The 22660-nt window shown below is 41.4% G+C and overlaps 1 protein-coding gene across 1 annotated transcript in view; it reads left to right on the forward strand.

Annotated features, from left to right (window-relative positions):
• The window catches only part of LOC104406550 (poly(rC)-binding protein 3-like), a 48528-nt gene that overhangs the window by 6242 nt on the left and 19626 nt on the right, over window positions 1-22660 (forward strand). Inside the window, exons 2-7 of the mRNA XM_010015565.1 lie at window positions 7090-7113; window positions 7213-7245; window positions 9680-9796; window positions 14621-14752; window positions 18762-18890; window positions 21304-21447. Of these exons, the coding sequence (XP_010013867.1) occupies window positions 7090-7113; window positions 7213-7245; window positions 9680-9796; window positions 14621-14752; window positions 18762-18890; window positions 21304-21447 (579 nt within the window). The remainder of the gene's footprint in view (window positions 1-7089; window positions 7114-7212; window positions 7246-9679; window positions 9797-14620; window positions 14753-18761; window positions 18891-21303; window positions 21448-22660) is intronic.

The following is a 22660-nucleotide window of genomic DNA, read 5'->3' on the forward strand; positions in this document are numbered from 1 at the left end:
GTGGCACTGGAAGGACTGGTTATAGCTGACTTACATGCAGCTTCAGTGGAGACTTTCAGACATGTTTGTGATTATTTTGTAATGCTACACATACAATTTTTTATAAGAAACAGAAATAAAATTTAGACTCATTAAGGTGAATGCTCACACTTAAAAAAAATAAAGACAATAAAATCACGGAGAAATTTGCCATTTTCCTTAATATAGATAATACAGGTTTATCATCAGGGATTCCTTTTTGTGGCCGCCTTTTTGTGCCTTCTTAATTGTCCCTGAAAGACTGTAAAGCAAGCACAGAAATAACTTTTCCCCATCTTGAAGGTAATGCCCTTCTCCTTCCTCATTTTTCTCTTTTATTTTTTACTCACTAAAATATAGAATACAACAAAGTAGGTTTAAGAATCACCTTGTCTGTAATTTAATCCAAGCTGTAAAATGTCAAACAAGCCAATGTTTGTTCTGTTCTTTCTTGTTTCCGTGAGCACTGGTCAGGGTATTATGAGGATTGACTGTCCTGCCTATTGCGATTATAGTTCTTGTTTTGTTTGTTTTCATTACTGTGGTACCTAAGAGCTCTAGTTATGGAACAAAATGCTGTGTGCAGATACACAACACAAGATCTGTTCTTGGTGTGTTTGTAGTAACAGCTGAGAGCTGCTCAGTAGCCTAAAAAATCAATGGAAAGGACAGAGGTCTTTTCCTCCAGCCCCTGGGCACTGTATGTGCCCAAAACCAATTTCCTTAGCCAAATTTTCCCACTTCTGTGAAAGAGAATCTCCTCATATGTCCACAGTTGTAACGAACTGAGGTTGCACAAAGCACACCCTACTCAGTACTGCTGCTTCAACATCACAGGCAGAGGGACAAGCAAAGGGACAAAACCATTTCTGGGGTTGGTTTTTTTTTGGGAAAGGCTGGGAGGTTTGGCGTGAAATTGAACCTAATTTGGTTACTCACCTGCTATCAGGAAGCACATGAGAAAAGCCCGCTCGCACAGCTGCCCCAGAAATGTTAGATGGACCTGTGAAGGTTCCTAATGGTGGCATCTCCATCAGAACGACTATAATTTAAAGGTTTCCTCATACACAACCACGTTTGTTAGCATGAGATGTGTCTCAGTAAGGGCTTGGACTGCAGAGCCTTACTAAATTAGGGCTGTTAGCATCAGGCAGCGACTACTGAACCATCACCTAAGAACGTGAGATCTCCTGTGTCAGTGAGGCTAATCCCATGTAATCCCACAACACAAACCAGACTCTCAGTTTATCCGAGGCAGCCATTTGTTCCCTGAGGTACACACATCATGTTTCCCAAAACTGACTTTTCACCCAGTCTTTGAAAAACATTGATGCCCTGCATGCAGCCCACCATGGAAGGCTGTATTTCTTTCCTTTCAGTGCTTTTCTAGCAGGCTTGTTTGGTTTGTAGAGTCCAGTCCTACTGGCTCTATCTCATCCTTGCTCATAGAAAGCAGGTAAGCATGTGCAATCAAAGCATTGCCTGAAGGAATTGCAGGCTTTAAGATGTGGCCTGTGCTTTCTCAGATGCTTTGGGGTGAAGGTATATATTCTTATATTATTTCTTAAATGTATTTTCCTTACAGAAGTGGCTTTATCTCAGGGGTCGTTTGAGGTTAGTGTTACACGCACACCATAACACTGATAAATAGAAGCCACATGCCCCATGGTAATAGAGCAAGGCCTGTGCTTTTCTGTGTTCCCAGAATAGCTACCTATTTTGTTTTGATTTCCTGGGACGCAGTAACTATTAAACTAGCCTCACACTTAGAAAAATTATGGAATTTCACACATTATGTTTACAGATCAAAGGTTAATCTTTAAACCAAAGTTTGTTACTACTTGTTAAGCCTCTTGCTTGCTTAACATGACCAGTTTCTTTCTCTCGTTAGCCAAAAGGCACACCAGATAACTGATCAGGAAATAGCTTTCTAGTAGCAGCCCGTTTTATATATTTCACACCATGAAGAAACCTTGTGAAAACCTTGGCTCACAGACTTCTCTGCTGCCACCTTTTGTTCTGCTGGTGCTGCCTTGCCCTCACCAGAAATAATGTGCAAAACCCTCTTTGATGGGACCACCACTCCCTAATGATCCTTAAGAGCAAAACTCATCCCATTCATGTGAATAAGATGTGCAGATAATACTGTATGCTGCATTTCAGCATGAAAGAAAGCATCCCCTGCTTTTACCATCACTTTTGCTCAAGTTATCTGTGATGAATCAGGTGGTTGGCTAGCAATACGCTTTACGGATACTGAGCAGTCTTCCAGCATTTGTTGGCGAGATTCACCTCTTGTTGTTTTATCTATTTTATTAGAAATAGCATACTAAAGAAAATCGTAGTCATAAATCAACTCAACCCCCCCCCAGGCTTGAGATTTATTTTCAGGTTACCAGAAATCAGCGTGTACAGTTCAATGTCCCTGGGGTTTTCCAGAGTGATGCTGTTGGAGCCCAGGAGTGAGATTATCCGTCTTGAGATACTGTCACCTGGAGATACGCCCTTTGGAATGCATTACCTGGGCCTGAAACTCAGGCTCCTGTGGTGAATATCAGGATACGCGCTCCAAGTCGCTGTTATTTCTTGAAGGAAAGCTGGTATCTTATCTATTTAGTGGCTGTATGTGTATACTGACTTCACACACCAATATGTAAATATGTGTGTTTATGCTCATGTATCAGCAGACGTAGGCATGTAAACACTTCCAACTTTTCGGAGGCATCTGATTCATCCAGCATGGTTGCTGTGGCATATCTGCTCATATTGAGGCCAAAGAGCTTGAGTAGTACTTCTAGCCCCAGCATCAGTCTGCTGGGTTGCTTTGGACCCGTCTTTCTCCTTCTTAGCTTTAGTTCCACCATTTATTTTTTTTTTTGTGCACTGCTTTTCAGACAGCTGTTAAAATGTGATTATATGAAACCCAGTAATTTTTATCATATAACTTATATTCCCACTGTGTTTATGCATAGATGGTTAGTCAATAAATCAATCTGAAATTTATCGTAAGTACTTATATATAGCTTATAGTCCTGAGCACTGGAAAACAGCAAATACTCCAAGAGTTATTACTATACTCTAGTAAGCAATTATTTGCTAGGACAGCTAAATCAAGCTCCTGTCTGACTTGCACTGAGGCTGAATTTTACATCAACAGTAGGATTCGTTTCAGCAAACTTCAGGTATGTTAGTGTCAGTCTAGTCATCTTTCTGCTGCAGATGGAGAAGGATGAAGCCCTCAGGAGGATACCTTTTCCCTCCTCTTTTAGGAACAAAATATCCTCCATTATCTCTCTCCCTGGGCTGCAGAGGAGGCTGTGTGCTTGGATTACAGGAGACTCCTGGCTTCCAATAAACTGATGCAGGTGATGGACATCCCATCCCTTCAGTCTTACGCAGATAACCACAGCATAGTTTGGTGTCTGGCAGGTTTATAAACGTTTTCTGAAGAAGATCAAGCCCTCAAAGTAAACTTGGCTAGAAATACTGATAAAACTTGAGTGTTGTAAAAATGATGTCAGGTATCTCATCAAGCACTAAACAAGAATCTACATGAAACAAATATTGGACTGTGTAGTGCAACACTAAAGGTTTGCATTGGTAGTTTGGGGAATGAAGTGTAAAGAGTCTTCTGAAGTAGGTTTTTCATCATAATTAAAGACCTAATCTGTAGTCACCAGTACTTATGGGAGTTTTCTTAAGTTTTTTTTCTTAAAAACACCTAAAGCCCCAAAAGATTCTGAAGTGACCCATTTAGAACCATTCCAGATTTATTTATTTATTTGTATGGATCAAAAATTCTGGAAAAATTAGGGATATCTGTACGAATGTAATGTTTCTTTCCTCCTAATCCTGGCTCTACTCTGCTTGTTTAAACACTCCCAATTTCCTTGTTTGAAATGGACCAACTTTTTTACTAGGGCTACAAATGGTGTATTGCTTTTCTGTTTCGAAAGCAAAAGTATCTTTTCCTATTTCCAAGAAAGATATCTTTGTACTTAATAGCCATGACTCATCCATGACTCATCCATACATTTCTGAAAGAACAGCATCTGTCATTAAGACCCAGTATGATCAAATGGATTGGGACAGATTTCATCCTAAGCGTATACTGGCAGAGCTTTGCAGGTTCAAGAGGAAGCCTACAGTTCCTAATGAAACTTCTCATATACAAAACCTGAAATTATGCCACCGACTGAAATACAATTGTTTGCCCGTAGCAATTGAAACACAATATGCTCACCCATAGCAAAAGGTCCTTCTACCTCCTAAGAATGTGTTTTACAAAACTTATTACTTCTGAAAGCTGGGATTGAGAAGAATGGAAAAAAGTTTTCAAGGTAAAACTGCTGAATGTTTAGCATGGGCAGATAGGAACTACTAGACATGAGGGGTTCCCAGGGCTTATTATCATTGGGAATTTAACTCCCTGTATTGTTCAGTCCCATTCAACAGTTACAGGCAGGTTGGCAGAGTTACAGTGATAATCTAAAAGATGGTAAGATCTTAAGAATTTTATGGAATAGGTGTCCCAAATTTGTGTCACTGCTAACAAAAATGCTGCAATTCATTAGAGGGCCTACAGAGCACAGCAGTCTCAGCTATGAGAAAAGGCATGACCTAAACCCACATATGAGGAGACACAGGATAATTTGGTCACAAGGCACAAAACTGTGAATAGTATGCTTCATTCATTCCTCTTCTCACAGAGCTGCTTCTTTACGTTGTATGCACAGATGTACAGATGTCTCAGTGTCCCAGCCAGACATGGAGAACTTTAGCAAGAACAGTCACGTAGCTGTGTGACGTGCTAAGATCTACTGTACATCAGCCAGCAGAAATAGGAGTTTGCAAGGCAGATGACTCTGGAAGATTAGCACAGCCTGTGTGGACAATATCTGCTCTCTGGTCAGTATGTACAAGAGAGCAGAATCTTATCTTGGAAGAGAAGTAGGAAGGGAAATAAAAAAGAGAAATTGGGAACAGAAAAAGTAAGGTTTGAAAATAAGGCTGAGAAGGGGCCTCCTCAGCCTCCCTGGGTTGAGGAACTTTGTGGCTAGTTAGGCATTGACTTCAGTGGATATAAGGCCGTGCTTGAAGAATCATAGAATTTGGAAGTGACTCCCAAAGGTCTCCAGTCTGACCTCCTGAATCAGGAAGATCCCATTTGAGCAGGTTGCTCAGGACCTTGCCCAGGCTGGGTTTGGACACCTATAAGGATGGAGACTCCACAGCTTCTCTGGGTGCCTGTTCCAATATTCAGCTATCCCCATAGTAAAAAATCTTTTCCTCATATTGAGTAGGAATTTGATGTTGCAACTTGCTTTCCTTATTTCCTTATCCTGTACGCTGCAATAAGGTGCCATCCCAAGTCTTCTCTTCCTAAGAACAAAGGCACGCAGTTCTCTCAGCCTGTGCTCTCATGTGTCCTGTGCTCCAGTTCCCTGACCATCTTGGTGGTCCTGCACGGGATTCACATCAGTGTGTCCTTATCTGTCTTATACTAGGAACCCGAAACAGGACAAACTCCTCTGGGCATGGTCTCACAAACACAAGGAGAAGGCAAGAATCATTTGTCCCGGCTACACTCTTGCTAATACAGCCAGCCCAGCATTTATTTGGTCAGGACTGCACTGCTGAGGAACTCATGCACTTATGTTGGAGTTGTGCACTGAGCCCCTCAGGGCTTTTTCTGCAAAGCCAGTTTGCAGCAAGCTTTTTCCCTGCTTGTCCTGCAGCATGGGCTTGTTCCGTCCCAGATACGGGACTGTTCATTTGACTTTGTTCTGCTCCCTTAGGTTTCTCTCAGCCGATTTCTCCAGCCTGTCTAGGTGACTCCAAATAGCAGCCTTGTCCAGCAGCATATTGAGTGTTCCCCTATTCTGGCGTTACGTGCAGACTTGTAGAGAGTGCAAAGGAACCATATGCCAAAGTTCTTCATTGAGATAGGTGGTCTTCTCACTGAAAAGTCTTTACATCTTGTGAGCAGGATGTGTGGAGTTGCAAGCACAAGCAGCTTTGTATTACGAGCTTATAAATAACTCGTGAGAAATAGCTCTCTCGAGGTCACTGCAGTTAGTTCTCTACTGAAGAGAGAAGTTAGTACCACTTGACTATGAGTCCATCACTGGGCAGAGCAATGGAGGACAATTTCTTAAATCCTACTATTTGGGCTGTGTTTCAGGATGGGTCAGATTTAAGTTTATAGGCAGGGGGGCGGGGAACACAGCTGTATATCTTATGTCTGAGGCAGAGCAGCCATGTGAGATAGTCTTTAACTAGATTTCACCGTCTGGGTATAGGAGAGGAGCTTGTTTTCCTTTAGCTGGTCTCCTCTCCATCAGATGATTTCCAGTCTGGTGTCACACCTGCGTGATGTGTGTAACGTGCCCAGACTATTCATTTTAGAGTTATTAGCTTCATTTTTGCTACCTGTTGGTTTTATTCACTGAGCTTTTAACCCTTGGGATGTTGCCAGAACTGCCAAATTGTTCCTCTGTGTTCACAGTCACATTTCTCAGTATTTTCTGTCCCCTCATAGAAGATTGTGGGAGCCCAGTAGCAATTCCCAAATCCCTAAAAAGTGATTAGCAGTTATTGTTCTGTAAGTGCTTAACAGGGAGATTAAGACAGGCCACCAGGTGTTTACACAATAACATGCAGTAGCATGGAAATACAGCTCTGGCTATTACGTGCTGTAAGGAGGGTAAATGCTTGCCCTCAGAGAGATCAGCAATTATTTTGATGCTTGCATTATATCTCATTTTCTCTAATAGGTTGTGTAGTTCTGTTATTTTTGAACTTTTCATTCTCTGATAGGTGTTTATCTGTGTTTATAGTAGCGGGGTTGATCTGTAACTGCAAGATCAGCTTCTGTTAAAGGTATTCTTGCACAGTCAGAAGGCTGCAAAGCCACGTTTTTAGTCCTTCCCTTTGTATCTATCACATGGAAGGGGCTATGCTTCACGTTGTAGGTTTGAAATAAGTGATAGTGAAATAGCGTGGGAGCAGGGCAGATGCTCTTCTGTAGCAAATCGTGTCACTCACTGTGTCTTTTTTTTTCTGTTTCAGGAGGTTGGAAGCATTATTGGAAAGGTCAGGAAATTACTTTTTCTCCCTATTTCCATATCAAAATATTGTATATCAGTTCACTTCATCAGTCCAGGCTAACTTTATTTTCTGTTTCTTTAACAGAAAGGTGAGACAGTTAAGAAGATGAGAGAGGAGGTAAGACAAGCCTTGATGATGTCTTTACTTACCTTTCTTTCCAGCTCAGAGAACAGGGAAATTCAGCGTGTGCAGGCCGACACTGCCACCAAGTGGGCAGTTAATTTAACATCACCCTTCTTTGCAAGCGGTAGTGTGTAAATGTGCTGGCCTCGATTAAACGTTGTTGTTAATGTAACCTCCTTATCACCACAGCAGTCTGGAGTCTTTCATTCCCATAGCAATACGCCTGCTGCTGTCTTATCTGAGGAACAGCCTAGCCAGCATGATTCTGTGCTTCAAAACCACTATATCTTTCTTTAGCATACCAACATTGGTCCTGCACGTGGCCTGGCCTCCTCGTAGAGTTTCCAAAATCTGAAACCAAGCGCTAGATTGATGCGCATAAAGTTTGAGGATAGACACAGGCTTCAGCAGAGCTCGAGCCAGGCTTGCGTAACATGAAGTATCCCTCTGACATGTCTTGGCAAAGCCTCAAGTTTCTGAGTAGGATATGGACAGGGTAGACCTACGTACCCACCATTTACATCCTTTGTAAAGGTTGCAAACACAAAATAGCTAACTAAAACAGGGCACTGCATAAACCTCAGTCTCCCCAGGGTCCACAGGCATCCTTCCCTGCTGCAGAGCAAGCTGCACTGTCTTCAGAGGATTGTGCCCAGGTGAAGGTTACAGACCTTGCACTTGTCCTGCAAGGCAGCACACCTTACTTGGAAATCCATGTAATTTTCCTTTTGAAGTAAGTGCTAAAAGCATAGCTCAAAAGACAGATCCTACAGTTTAAAACTTTAAGTGTGCAAAGTGTATAGAGGATGCCTCAAGAAAAGCCAATTTGGTTCTGGTAAACCTGCAGTATATTACTATGTCAGCTGCTTTGTTGTTTTGTACGCTGATAGAAGGTCTGTGGCAGGGAAGTCTCAAAGTGTTTGTAGTAAAGAAAATTGCTAAGATCTATCTTTAATATACACAATAGAGAGTTTTTTGTCAGGCTGACTGAGTCCAGAGCCCCTATTTTGATAAGTTTTCACACATTTTCACAGATAAGTACATTTGCTAAAATAAAATAAAAAAAATTAAAAAAAAATAAAAATCCAATATCCTAGGTAATTTTGCTAGTTGATTAAATACATTTTAGTTTAATTATTAATTATGATCATGGACAGATCTCTTTGGATATAATTTGCATCCACAAAAGGGAAGCTGTCATTGGAGAGTGCTCCTAACTTCTGAATTAAGCATCTTAGAGAAGAGTTATGATTCCTGGTTAGTTTTTCAAGATATTTATCAAGTGTTGTTCTTCCACTCCTGAAAATCTACAGGTGGTCACAAGAGGCTTTATTTGATTGGTGGGGGGTTATTTTAAATAAAGGAATTATGTGCATCTTTATATCAGCACAGGACAAAGAGGCTGTGTTTCCACATGACGATAACTTGGTCCTTCTTTAAATGAATACAGTATCTTGCTGTTGAGCAGCAGTATGGACATGAATAGGGGCTCAGACACAAAGCGCATCAGCTGATTTGTGGTAACCCTGAAGACAAAGGGCCAAATTAACCCAGACTATCTCACATTTGCTACAGGCACACGTCCTCTCCTCGAGGAGGTCAGTGACTGTGGATGAGTGGAGGCTCCAGTGACTCATTAGACTGCATTTAGCACATTTTCATGCCTGAAACCTCAGGGAGAGTGTAGGGTGGGTCTTACCTGAACTGGATATGATTATTATCTACACCAAGATACTCTTACATGTATTTACATGTGGTTTAGGGGTTTTCTTTGCACTTCCACAGTGGCATGAAGGGGACTAAGTATACAAAGAGCCATTCTGGCCTGTCTTCAAGATTTAGGGTTTTCTGACTCCTTCCAGTAGGCTCCTTGCCTAAAGGAGATAACACTGTTACTGCTGCCTGTCCTACTACTACTCCTTTAAAGGGTTGTTCAGTGCACAGTAATTGCCTTTGCAGGAGACACATCTATAAGGAACCTTCTCCAGAGTACAAAGCAACGCCTGGGCTAGACCCTGCCTTTGTGTCTCTAAAGCAGAGAGGTGCATCTTCCCTGGGAGATGCTCCCTGGAGACAACCAACCTTATCTGAAATTCTGCAGCTCCGGTCCTGCTTGACGTTAACCCAGCAAGAGGAAAGGGAAAAGACTTGATTATGCAATTATTCGCAACTTTGAGTTGCAGAGGAACTATTTGCATACCATAAAGAAGGAAGGCTGTCTAAGTATTTACCCAGACAGAATCCGGCTTCCCACAGTTAGATGAATTTTTGGAGAGTGTTTATGCTGAAAGTATGTAATGTTTGGGCTGCAGTTGTAGGAGAGGGAATTAGAAGCCTCAAGATACTCCTTCCCAAACTGTATCCCTAATCCTACTTACTTTGTTCCCTGGGAAGTATGAATTTGGAAAATATTTGTTCTTTTTGACAGAGTGGTGCTCGAATCAATATTTCAGAAGGCTCCTGTCCAGAGAGGATTGTGACAATAACAGGCCCAACAGATGCAATTTTTAAAGCTTTTTCTATGATTGCACTAAAATTTGAAGAGGTAAGCAAATAAAATACGTGGGCTTTTCTCTCTTCAAATAGAAATACAAACACTGTTTGAATTTTTTCATGTTTGCTTTAATGTTAAATATGATTTGTTTAATGTTCTATTTAATAGCAGTGAAAGTGGTTGTATTTTTATAAATGCTTTTGGCAGCAATGCTGAAGAAAAATAATGGGTCAATTTACAAGCTGTTTGATCATTTCTTTTGCTTTTTGGAAGCTTCAGGGAAAAGCAATTGGTTCTAGTAATGTGCACTAACGGTAGGAAAAATGTCTTGGAAAATTTCTGGTCCCATTGTGGGTTTGATTTGAAAAGAATAATTGCCTAACTTTTAGCTCTGTTTTTATATGATTCCATTTGGTATTGATGTAAATTTTATATATGTCAAAATGAATGTGTAACTCATCTAAATATATTTCTTATTTTAAAAACAAACTATATGATTACCAATTACATATTTAAAGCTTAGCTTTTATGTTTAATTAAAATAAGGGCACTAAGAATAAGTGAGGCAAGAACTCAATTTACTGTAGAAAAACTGATCTGTGCAGATATGTACCTAAAGTGCTGGGATCTCTTCAAGTGTCATGAACCAGCTACAATTAGATATGGTCACTACTTTAATGGGAAACCTCACAGAAAAGACAGGAGACTGCAGAATATGAGCTCTTGTTACTCAGGAGAGGATTTAACTCCCTCTGCTTTTGAAAGTCTTACATCTAATCCAGGCATCTCTCCTGTCCTCTCTGGAGAGACAGAGGGCAATTCACCTTTTCCTAAAGTGGACTGATTCACCTGCAGCAGGATAAAGGGACTGTGTCTTTCCATTGATGATTAAACTAGAGGGATGTGAATCTCTTTTGTAAGAGTACTTATTTCTCCAAGTCAGTGAGGTTAGCACTGAGAGAGAGACGCTGGCACTGATGGCAAATGTCAGCGTGTGCCTTTATTTTACCCATGGTAATTTTTCACATTTAGAGCAACAAGACTAGGAGAGAGCTTGTCATCCGGTACAGTTGTCTTCTAGCAAAAGCAGCATGTGTTGCAACCTGCAACTTCACAGCACGACCAGAAACTAGTTAGATTTTTTCTGTCCCCTGATATTGGGTTCACAACCTTAGTTCTCAGAGAATTAGACACCTTTTCACTCCTCACCTGAATTTATTCATGAACAGCTTATGCAGCTTTGTTTCTGTGCCAGCACTGGCCATTAGTTTAAATAATTCTTGCCTTTCCATCCCTGGGGATTCCCCTCTTAGACTTATTTTTAGAAACCAGTTTAGTCCCCTCACACCCTTGCTTTTGCAGGGTAGGTAAGCCAAGCTCAGTCTTTCAGAGGATGCAGTTCCTACCCCTCTCCTGACTTAATTAATCCCTTTCTAGCTTTTTCCAGTTACAGTTTATGTTAATTGTGGGCAGGTTGCAAATGAAGTTCCAAAAGGGCTTATTTAATGGCACTAACAGTCCCCTGTCCTAGTTATCATGCTAACATGTCCCTGCCACGGCTGCAAATGCCTCACTTCCTATTAGTGTAGTGTTTTGCACACAACTGTGCTGTGCCTCGTGGGTATACCCAGCTCCTGCTCAGGTGTTTTCAGTGGGAACCTCTTCAGTCTCAGCGAACATTCCTGTCAGCCCCCAGACAAATGACCCAGTTTTTATGCTGCAAATGTTAATCCCATTTATATTTCTCTAGTCCCATGTGGGTTTTCAGATCTTCCTGTGTGGTACACCGATCTTTCAACATGTTGTTAAAGTACCCTGATTTTGTGGCATAGTACATTTTATAAGAATGCCTTTTTTTTCCTCCTTAGCAGTTATTAATAAGATAATGATTTAGCGGTCAAATCCTACAGAACACACAAATAATTCAGGCCAGCCCAATTTTAAAACCACCTGTAGTCATCTTTTTCTCAGCTTTATCTCCTACCCATCTTATACCAATCCCTGTTTCTTCTAAGCTTAAGAAGCAGCTTTGTGTATGGTACCATATCCTCTAATCCTCTGAGACCTGGAGAGAGCAGTCTCTCTGCTCTCCACGTGTTCTGTTTAGGGCTTTATCCTGAAAAATGCTGAGGGAATCATTAACAGAGATAATCCCTGGCAGCTCCCACTGAAATGAGTACCCGGTGGAAACAACACTGCAGTTCTTACAAAAACATGGAACACTGCACAGCATTAGATCCTCACCCCACCACCTTTGAAAGTGCTGTGAAAGTTAGCAGTAGGCAAAGAAATTTGAAATTCAGGCATCTGACTGGGTTTTATGCATATTTACCCTTGAAGATTTGAGAGGCTAGTCTGGACTCTTCATGTGGGTTTTAGCAAAGGAGTACTGGCACTCCCTGCAGATCAGGTACCGCGGTTATATATCCTGAAATGTCTGTATTTAGTTTTAATATAATTGACTTCTCATATGTTTAAAAGAACAGGGGTAAAAAAATACATCTCTTATAATCAGTTAGGTTTCCTATAATTACTCTTCTCAATAAAATGAGGTAACTTTAACACTTTGGGGGCAAAATAAAGTACTGTTTCACAAATTACAAATGAGCTATCTACCAGATGTTATTTTTCATGCATCTCCTTTTTTTGGAGACGATGCATTTTTGGCAAAAATTAACTCTTCCTACTACAACTACTGTAGATCCTGTGCTGGTGGTTACCAAGTGTGGAGCCACCTCACATACCATCCAAGAGCTGGCTCTAGTGTCTGCCAGAGGAAGTGCGTGCAGTGCCACAGAAAGTTAGGAGGTGAAAGATACAGGAATCTCCCCAGTTTGAAAGACAATTGTTGCGTGAGAGTCTCCAGACAGCCCTACCTGGGAGCCTGCAGTTCTGGAGGGGATGTTTTTCTGGTCATTTCTTGTTTGTTGTGGGTTTAATCTGGATTAACTCCTTTATGCACTCTACGCTGCTGTGCCTGCATGTTTAGATTTTGCTCTTTTTAAATAGCAAGGAGAGAACAATGAGAACAGTGGCTTCCAATTTTTGTGAAGTGCTTTTGAAGGCACTAAGTGTTGTGAAGACTTCGAGGCCAGGCCACGTATGATGTGGAAGTGGAAGACATTATCAGGGTCGTGCTGGGTGGCTGAAGAAGGTCATTTATCTATATCTGGATGATCATGTGCCTCCACCTGACCAAATATGATAGAGTGAGATGGCATCTTCCAGCTGAAAAATTGGCCTGACTTAGGCTTTATTTCAGATACATGGGTGCTGCAAAATTCTGTTATCCCTCTCACTTTATTTTAGATGGCAATCTTTCACTGACATGGGCACTAAACAAAATGTGAGTTACTAGCTGACAGAGGAGTGATTTGATATCTGCCTTGTGGCATGCAGCAATGCCTCATTCCATTCGAGATTTTTTTCTTCCTTTATAAGCTAAGCAAGGTCACACCAAGTCATTTCTTGGATGGAATAATGCTGCCATCACAAATGTGGAGGTACCGTTGGAATCAGTGCTGGTGTCACTGAGCTCTGACACCGGTCCGATGAGGTGTGCACAGTTGTTTGAAGTATTTTTTCCTTTTTTCCTTTTCTTATTCATGTGGGGACCTGATCACACAGTATAGGCACCTTTTTCACTTTTTGTTCTTAAACAAGTGGTAGTCTTGATAAGCAAGGGAATCACGTCAGTTGCGTCTGCTGGAATTCTTGTTGCATCACACATGAGTTAAATGAATAATGAACTGCATGTTTTCTGTCATTTTTGTCGTAATCTTTTGGGTAGCATTTCTGTGAAGAGTACAATAGCTGTGGCATGCCACCTCACAGATGGATGAGATGGTCTTTTCAGCTCACAGCTAGCGTTAGTAAACCACATCAGAGAGTCTCATGAGTTGTTGGACAGACATCATGCAGCTTGTGGCTCTTTTTGTGATCCTCAGTGTTCTCAACAGCATCCCATCAATCAGTGTGAAGATAAGCTTTATCTTTTCCTTTGTGATGAAGACTGTAGAGGGATTGGTTTGTCTTACCTAGAAGATTTTGAACAAACAAGCTACATTTAGAACAATGTACACCTTACGACAAGTAGCATACTGAAATGCTCATGAGAACATATAGGTCTCATAAGCGTTGAATAATGAGATATAGGGATGTAGGATACATTACCTGGATACAGGTAATTGCTGTTCTGCTGAGCTCTTTTTACTCTGGTTACATAGCTGAGATGGAAGATTTTAGAAGTTATGTAGCACTACAGATCCTTATGGATGTGCTACTAAAGAGAAATTAAACGGGCCGGGTGGGAAGAATAGGGGAGAAAGTGGGGGAATGTAGTGAAATATCATTACCATCTGATCTTTTCTGCTTCAGAGTATTCACAGATTCTTTGTCATTCCCTTTTTTAACCTTTTTTCTTTCTATTGAATCTGACAAGAAATTGCATGAAAAGTAAAAATGTATCATATAGTGGGAATGTTCTAACTGAGATGGTGGAAAAGAGGCCAAATTGAGATTTGGGGGCCTGTGAACTCAAAAGCCTCTTTGTCTTTTCCATCTGCTTCAAGTGCTCTAATGACAAATACCACCTCCTCCTCCTAGCCTTGCTTCAGAGACTGTCCTCTGGTCCTGCAGCGTGGACCTGCAATGCCAGACAGCAGAAGGGTTCCTCTGGCACAAGCTGCTCGTGTGGTTCATGCTTACAGCGTATCACCAGCAGAGCCAGCAGCTTTACCTGCAACAGAAACAAACCACAAATGGTTGCAGGTTCCCCAGGTCTCCACAAACAGCCCAGGCTTTTGCTCTGAGCCCTTCAGTGCTTACCAGGAATGACAAATCCTCTGCTAATTCCCACTGACGTTGTGATTACAGGACATAAATGCTTCAATGACAAACAGCACAGTGACAAGCAAACCGCCTGTAACACTGCGGCTCGTCGTCCCGGCAAGTCAGTGTGGATCCCTTATAGGAAAAGGAGGTTCCAAAATCAAAGAAATCAGGGAGGTAAGTCTTGAGACGTCTGCTGGGGACACTGGCTAGCATGACACCTTGCCAGCCTAGTGCATCATCCACTGCACTTTGCTCATCGCACAAACCTAAGCATGTGCTGAGTGAAAAGCCTTGCTCTGGGGTTAGCTCAGCTGTACACTTATACTTTCCTTGAGGGTAAAGACCGTGTGTGAAATAAAACCAGCTTTACAATGTCTTTGATGCAAAGCATTTAGCAAAGCGACAGCTTAGTGACAGAAATGCTTGTCAAGTTTTTCTTCAGGCACAGCCCCTTCCCCACCAATACTCAGGGGATTCCAAGTCAGAGTCTTGCTGCCATTTCCAGATTAGTTACCACCCTTGCAGCCAGGGAAAGGCCCAAGTAGCATTTTACTTTCATGCTCCTTTCCTGTTTCTCCCTAATCTCACTGTGTCACAAGTGACCTGATATCATGTATTCCAAACACATACTGATTTTTTTTTAATGCAGACTTTATCTAAGGGTATCATTCAGTGTGCTTCTCTGACAGCCACTTCTTCCTCTAAGAAGGCAAAAAATTACCGCACAGTACCAGGTTTAATTCTTCCATCCCTGAGTGTAACAACACAGCAATGCCAAGCCAAGGATCCAGTGTTTGCAATTAGTCAAACAAGGTAATTAGGTACATGCCTCGTTATGTAGAGAAAATCTGAACAGGACGTTTCGGAAAACAGTGTTCTTATTCTGGAGAAAGTGACAGGATTCATTCTAAATATGTATTCATTCCAACATGGGATGAGGTGTTGAATATCAAAATAACATGCTCATCCGTTTTCTTATTTGACTGTATCAAAACAAAAGCTCTTGACAGGCTCTACCAAATTGAAACTTCCCTTTCTTTATCTTAAACGTAGCCTCAAGAGAGTAGGGTTTATTGAGCTTTTAAGTTTCATTTTGAACATAGAAAAAAAGTTACCGTCTGATTTTCTATCAAAGAAAATTTGATTAAATGTCAAAAAGGAGTGAAAAATGCTTTGATCAAAATTATATGAGTGACATTTGCTATGAAATACTAGTTTATGGCTGCCTTGGAAGGAAAAGTGGTTATAGAGGACGGATAGGTGTCTCATCCTTGTTGACTTTCAAGTTCATCCAAATTATTTCATTTGGATTCAAATTTGATTTCCCTCTGAAGTCTTATCTACACCTTTAAGGATTTGGCCACTACTGAAAGGGCCTTTTCTCTCCTTGCCTACAGGGAAGTAAAAGCAGTGTGCACAGCTTCCATTAGCTGACAGAGCTGCCAAAAGCTGTTCCAGAGTTTTTCTTGCCAAGCAAACAACATGTTGTTCCTCTATGTGTGTCTTGCTTTGTAGAGTGTGTTCATGAAAACATTCATAGGTTGTCTGCTGTAAACTTGCAGAAAACCAATGAAGAGCCCTGCTGTTTGAAGGGGTCTCTGTGCTTACTGACACCTGCCAGTAAAAGGCAATTACAAATCAGATGGGTTTTTTCTTGGAATGCCCTTTATTTTTCATCAGAATCCAGGAGCTATGCTTCTGAGTAGCTGCCTTGGTTTAACCCCAGCTGGGAACTCAGCACCACACAGCTGCTTGCTCACTTCACCCTTTCCCAGTGGGATGGGGAGGAGAACTGGAAAAAAGGTAAAACCTGTGGGCTGAGATAAGAACAGTTTAATAATTAAAATAAGGTGTAACACAATACTAATAATAATAACAACAGTGAAAAGGGAAATAAGAGAGAGAGAAAACAAAACAATTAACCTGAGTGATGCACAGTGCAATTGCTTACCACATGCTGGCTGGTACCCGGCCTGGCACTGAAAAGCAAAACAGCCCCTTACAGCTCACCCTCCCAGTTTATTCCATGCTGTGGAATGGAATATCCCTTTGGGTAGTTTGGGTCAGCTGTCCTGCTTATGCTCCCTTAACTCTATCCCAGCCAAAACCAGCTTTTGAAATGTGGGAGGAAGGAGTCAATTGATGGCACTTGAGGGGAAGAAAACATTATTTCTGTGCAGATGTTGAGCGAGGGTTTCCTATGACCTTTTCTTTTTTTTTTTAATGGCCTTTTTTAATCCCCAAAATGCTTTGTCAGAGAACCCTGTATATAGAAGGGACAAGATACTTACGTGTTGAAGTGCATTTCCTGGGTGGAAGGTGTTCACTTTGCCTTTCACACAGAACATTCCTGGCTCAGATTCTGCATGGCCACAGGACGGTTGGTCTTCGCAGCAGTTCATGTCAGGGTGAGTCTGCAAGCTTGCCCAGCAGCTGATGCTCCAGCCCTGGCAGGCAGCAGGCAGAGACAGGCTAAAGCATTGCCGCTGGAGAAGGCAGAGCTACTGTCAGAGCACATGGTCAGAGGTGACCTCAGCCGTGAGACATGATCGCTCTTGGTCCTCCAGGTCTCTTAGGTGTCCAGATCTGTCAGGCAGCAGAAATCCAGCTGGTTTCTTAGTTGTGTTAAAGTTGGAGAAAGCCTGAGTATGAACCATGTGCTGGTGGATGCTTAGCTCTAGGTTCACAGCCGTTGATACTTTGGATTTTATTTTAATATCAGTAACCTCATCCAGAGCACCGAGTGACTGCTTTTAGGGCAGTTTTTAATGGTGAGACTGGTCTGTTGGTCTGTGTACATTAAATGACTGAACGGATTATCCTGGTAAGCGTAGTTGTGGAAGCAATTACCTACTAGTCTAGTTCAGTGAAGTAAACAGATAGTGTTTGGCCAACAGGGTGTTTTGATAAGGCCAGTGTAGCAAGAAGCCATACTGCGCATTTTCTTAAGCGTAAGGGTAACAGACAAAATATGGCTTGTTTTCTCCTTGCTGACGTACGACCAAAGTCAAAGAATAAACAGGATTGGCACTGGAAGCAAATGCATCAACGACTGCAGTATTTCTCAGAGTATTTTATGCTAGGTGTGCAGATACCTAGAACTGTACTTTAAACAGCAAATATGAGCAAACAAAAAAAGAAAAAGGAGCATCCAGCTCAAAATGTGGTCTAATTTCATCATCATGCAACACACTGAGCAGCAGTTGCATGAGGGATGGTCTTCTGTGTTCAGTCATGTACACAGGCATAACATGTAGGGTTGCAGTACTATTTTCAAGGTAAGAATACAAAGAAAAGAAAAACATGACTGATTGGTCAAATTATGGTGAAATTCCAAATCCCATTGTCGAGCAAGAAATTGATATTCTGGCCTTAAACAGCACTAGTGAACAGAACATGCAGTCAGTATTTTGATCAGTTTTTGAAAAGAAGAATAATATGTGTCGTATGTAACCAGCAGGGATTGTTTTAGCCTCATGTATTTTTTTCGTTGGTTTTCTTTGGTTAACTGAGATATATTAGTGACAAGATCAAATTTTATAGAAAGAGAAAACAAAACTGGCTTATTGCTTCCTTGAATTCATTAATGAGCTGAAAGTTGATAATGTGCATGTATTTAACCAACACTAATTATAATTAAGAAGTGCTTCTGTACCATCCTGAGATACACCAGAGCATAAGATTTCATCTAGAGGCACAAGTCACCCATCAGTGGATTAAAGAGCCATCTATCTGCAGCTCATTCGATTAGCAGGGCCTTCTTCAGTTATCAGCATTTTTTTCCTTTTTTTCTTTTCTTTTGTTTTTTTCTAATTATTGAAAAATACTTGGTGTCACCTTTTCCATTTTGTAGTCAGCGCTGCAGCCGTCTGTCTTTGAGAGGGTTAAAAGACTTGTCATGAAATTCAGGTCACAGTTTGATTCGTTAACAGCTACTGGCGACTAATCTTCTTAGGATGGGAGTGTTTGCAAATTGGCTTGAACAGGCAAATCCATGTCCTGACAGACCCCAATTACCCTGTCTGGGCGTGAGTTGACATACATGCTCCACCACGTATCTAGCAAAGAAAAGACAAAAAGTTTAGAGGTGCATCCCCTCCATCACGTCAGTGAACCCCTGGCTTTGGAGAGGTGCTGTTGCCTGCCCGGTGGTGACGCTCTCCGTGCTTTGTGTCTGCTCAAGTCCACAGGAGCGCAGGTGCAGGTCGCAGGGGACATGTTGCCAAACTCGACGGAGCGCGCAGTGACTATCTCAGGCACTCCCGATGCCATTATCCAGTGCGTGAAACAAATATGCGTGGTTATGCTGGAGGTAAGTGAGCGCTTGCCCTATCACCTCGCACACACAAAGGTGCTCGAACACATTATTAATGCTTAACTGCCCTGGGTTCCCCAGAGCTGCTGCCTGCCCTTACCATAGCAGGGATTTGAGGAGGACTCTGTCACACTGTGCCCTTCCTGCTGCTCGAGAGTAGGGTTTAGCAGTCAAAGACCAGGGCTGGCAGACAACAACCCATGTCCAGCATGGAGCTGCAGGCCATTCTAAGAGAAAGGCAGAGTTATTCTGATGCAGAACAGGGCAGCAAACAACTAGGTCTAGTTTTAAATAGAAATATTTCTGACTAGTGTAATTTAGGGGTTTTTGCTTCCTTTGGTCAAGTCATTGCATAAAGCCAGGAGATTTCATTTTGACTGCAGTTTTTTAGCAGTTAGATTAAATGATACAAAATTAGTTTATATAAAAATCTGGGCATTTTAATCATTGCTAAAAAGGCCCATAATTTTGTGCATGTACGAAAGTACATTTCTCAATTGATTAAGTTGAATAGAAGTTAGAAAAAAAGAAATCAGCACATCAAAATTGAATATTTTGACCTAGTAACCATAATTTTTGAGAAGGAACTTGAAACATCTCTGCTTTTATCACACTTTCTGCTGCAAAATTTTCTGTGTCTTTTTTGTTTGGGTCTAGTCAAGGGCTGTCTCATGATGATCTGTGCTTCTGTACTGTTGTGTTACTCTTAAAAGAGGGGAGAAGTAGTGGAGTGTTTGAGACAGCACTACAGCTATCGACTGTTCACAAGCATGCAAAGGCCCATATTTTGTGCATGCACGGAAGTACATTTCTCAACTGATTAAGTTGAATAGAAGTTAGAAAAAAAATCAGCACATCAAAATTGAATTTTGACCTAGTAACCATAGTTTTTGAGAAGGAACTTGAAACATCTCTGCTTTTATCACACTTTCTGCTGCAAAATTTTCTGTGTCTTTTTTGTTTGGGTCTAGTCAAGGGCTGTCTCATGATGATCTGTGCTTCTGTACTGTTGTGTTACTCTTAAAAGAGGGGAGAAGTAGTGGAGTGTTTGAGACAGCACTACAGCTATCGACTGTTCACAAGCATGCAATGCATCAAAATGGCATACAGCCTTTGCATCAAAATGGCATACAACCTAATGCAAATAAAAGCACAAAAACTAATAAATCCTTAGTGTTTTACTGGGGAAAAGTGACTCTTGCTTCAGTTTTCATTAAACTACTGTGATGAAGGATATAAAAACGCAAAAGAGCAGAAAGGTAATATTAAGAAATAATTTTGGTTTGTTAGACATGGAGTATGTGATGGCAGTAGTTACCAGTTTTGTGAATACAGAGTGTAGTCTGTTGTCCGAGTTTCTTCCTAAAGATGAGAGAAGCCACTTCTCAAAAGCAGAGAGACACAGTCCTTTTTCCTGACAGATAGAGCCACTTGTTAAATATCCAGTTTTGACATAAGAAATACCTTATTTTAGCATTAGGCAAATCACAGGCAGCACTAAGATAACACTGACTTAACTACAGTTTGGTGCTTCAAACATTAAGAAAATGAATGTGCTCTAATTTGCAGCATATAGTTAAATTGGCAACAAATACTTTCACTGACATGAAATAGCTCATTATATGATATTAATTAATGGAAGTGATATTGTTACCTTCTTCAGTTGTAGCTAACGCACTGAAATCAACGCACCGTTCTGCTAGGTGTTGCACAGGCAGCTTGAAGCCTTTTTTACACACACGTGCTCCTGCTTTATTTATGAGGAGGAACTTAGCCTCGGTCAGGGATTTTCCCTTTGGGTCCTTGTCTTGGGCTACAGGGAAAAACTCTTTTTCATGCATTACAAAGACAGCTGCTGCTGAAGCCAGGAGGGTTTCTCTCCAACCTTCCAGCTCAGTCATATGAAAGGCAGGATGAGGCTGGTCATTTGCACTTGAACAGCTGGCTTGACTGAATTGCTAAAACAAGAAACCTTGATATGTAGCAGTGTAGGAAAGATCGATAAGCAGGAGATGTGCTCTGTGTTAACTAAGGAAGAGCACAGGCCAGGCTCTTCCAGAACATCAACAAAGTTCAAAATTGTGCCCATGTTTCCTGAAATGCCTTGACATGCGTAATGAAGCATCTTAGCTTCATCCGATGGTGGCAGTAATGAAGCCACGATGTGATGAATGCCAGCACTGCCTGTTTCAGCTGTGCAGCTGAGACCTTAGCTCTTCCCCTCGAAGCCTGGACAACCAGCTTCCGGCTTGCTTTTGGGCTGACGGGGTGGAGGGAAGGGTTGGGTGGGCTGGGCTGGGCTGGGTTAGCTGCATGCCTGTTGTCTGAGGTGACCAAGATGAGGAGTGACTGTTTTAATATGAGCTCTGTTTCATTCTGCATTTTGATCGCTTTGTGTTTCTGTCTGCAGTCCCCACCCAAAGGTGCCACCATCCCCTACCGTCCCAAACCTGCCTCTGCACCTATCATTTTTGCAGGTGGCCAGGTAAGAGCAGACACCATTTTGGCTTCAGCTGGAAACCACACCGTCTTGGCCCAACCTCAGCCAGCGCCTGTTAGTTTTCAACTTTGACTCTTTTTTGCCTGGTATAGTATTGATGTGCTGTGTCTACTCTGTGTGCTTGCAGTTTGCAGGAAAGGAGAACACTGCATTGCAGACTTGACGCAAAATTGTGATGACTGGTATTTTACAAAGAGTTAAAATTAGCTTCTCTAATTAAGAAAAGTTTGGCCTTCTTTGAATTGAGATGTGTCCAAATCAGATGCTCTCTGAGTAGGACTAAACTGCTTATTGTAAGGGGTTGGTTTTTTCACCCTTAATTTGCACCTCCACTAACAGTATAAGCAATTTTGCCAATTTTCAAAGATGATCAAACAGCAGGATACCTCTGCTCATGAAAGGCACATTTTTTCTCTCATAGTTTTCATATTTTTCGGGACCAAGTAGTGCATTTTGCAGTAAAAAAATTACACGCACGTAATTTCTGCTGCTTATAGTCCCCCAGGAGCAAGTAGCAGTGGGGTTCTGAGGTGACATGAACTACATACATGCAAGCGTAGACCTTCCCAACCACCGTGTGCAACACAGCCTGATTGGTAACACAAGAACAGCGTTCCTGTTTCTTTTTTATATCATGAAGTTTTGCTGACTCACCCTGCATCTTAAGCTGTATCAGTCTGGGTAAGGAAGCTCCTGCACATCTCAAGCATATGCCAAAGTACCATGGCTTCTGACAGGCTCTTGTAATGAGCTTCCTCTGAATTGTGCCTTGGAGTCCTATCTCCTACTCTGTCATTATATATTGTGATGTATATCTAGATTTTTGTCATCTGGATGTAGTAGCTTTCAGCACCTGGTGTTCAAGCCTACCAGTCTTAGTTGTTTCCAAAATAAGAAATCTGTCTCCTTAGTGACCAGAGTTGAATTGAAATGTAAAATGATTTGCCAGAAATTGATTTATGACTGAAAGTTCAGAATAATTCACTCCATATACATGTTTACACTGCAGTGCTTTCCTTTAAGAAATATGTGTGTATATATGCAGCAGCCCATGTTACCAGTATTGTAACTGCCACTGCCTTCAAAGACTATCTCTGTATATGATTACTCAAAAGTATTCAAACTGTTTGGTAGAGTGCTCTGAGCAGTTTGTATAAATAATGAAAAGTGTCCTATTTTAAGGTCTAATAGCTCTTGTCATCTTCAGTTTTATCAGTTAAAACAGTGTTCTCACTTTTCTGACACAACCTTGTTGATGTGGGAAAGA

This window comes from Nestor notabilis, unplaced genomic scaffold (genome assembly GCF_000696875.1).
Source record: "Nestor notabilis isolate BGI_N333 unplaced genomic scaffold, ASM69687v1 scaffold13425, whole genome shotgun sequence".
Classification (NCBI taxonomy): domain Eukaryota; kingdom Metazoa; phylum Chordata; class Aves; order Psittaciformes; family Psittacidae; genus Nestor; species Nestor notabilis.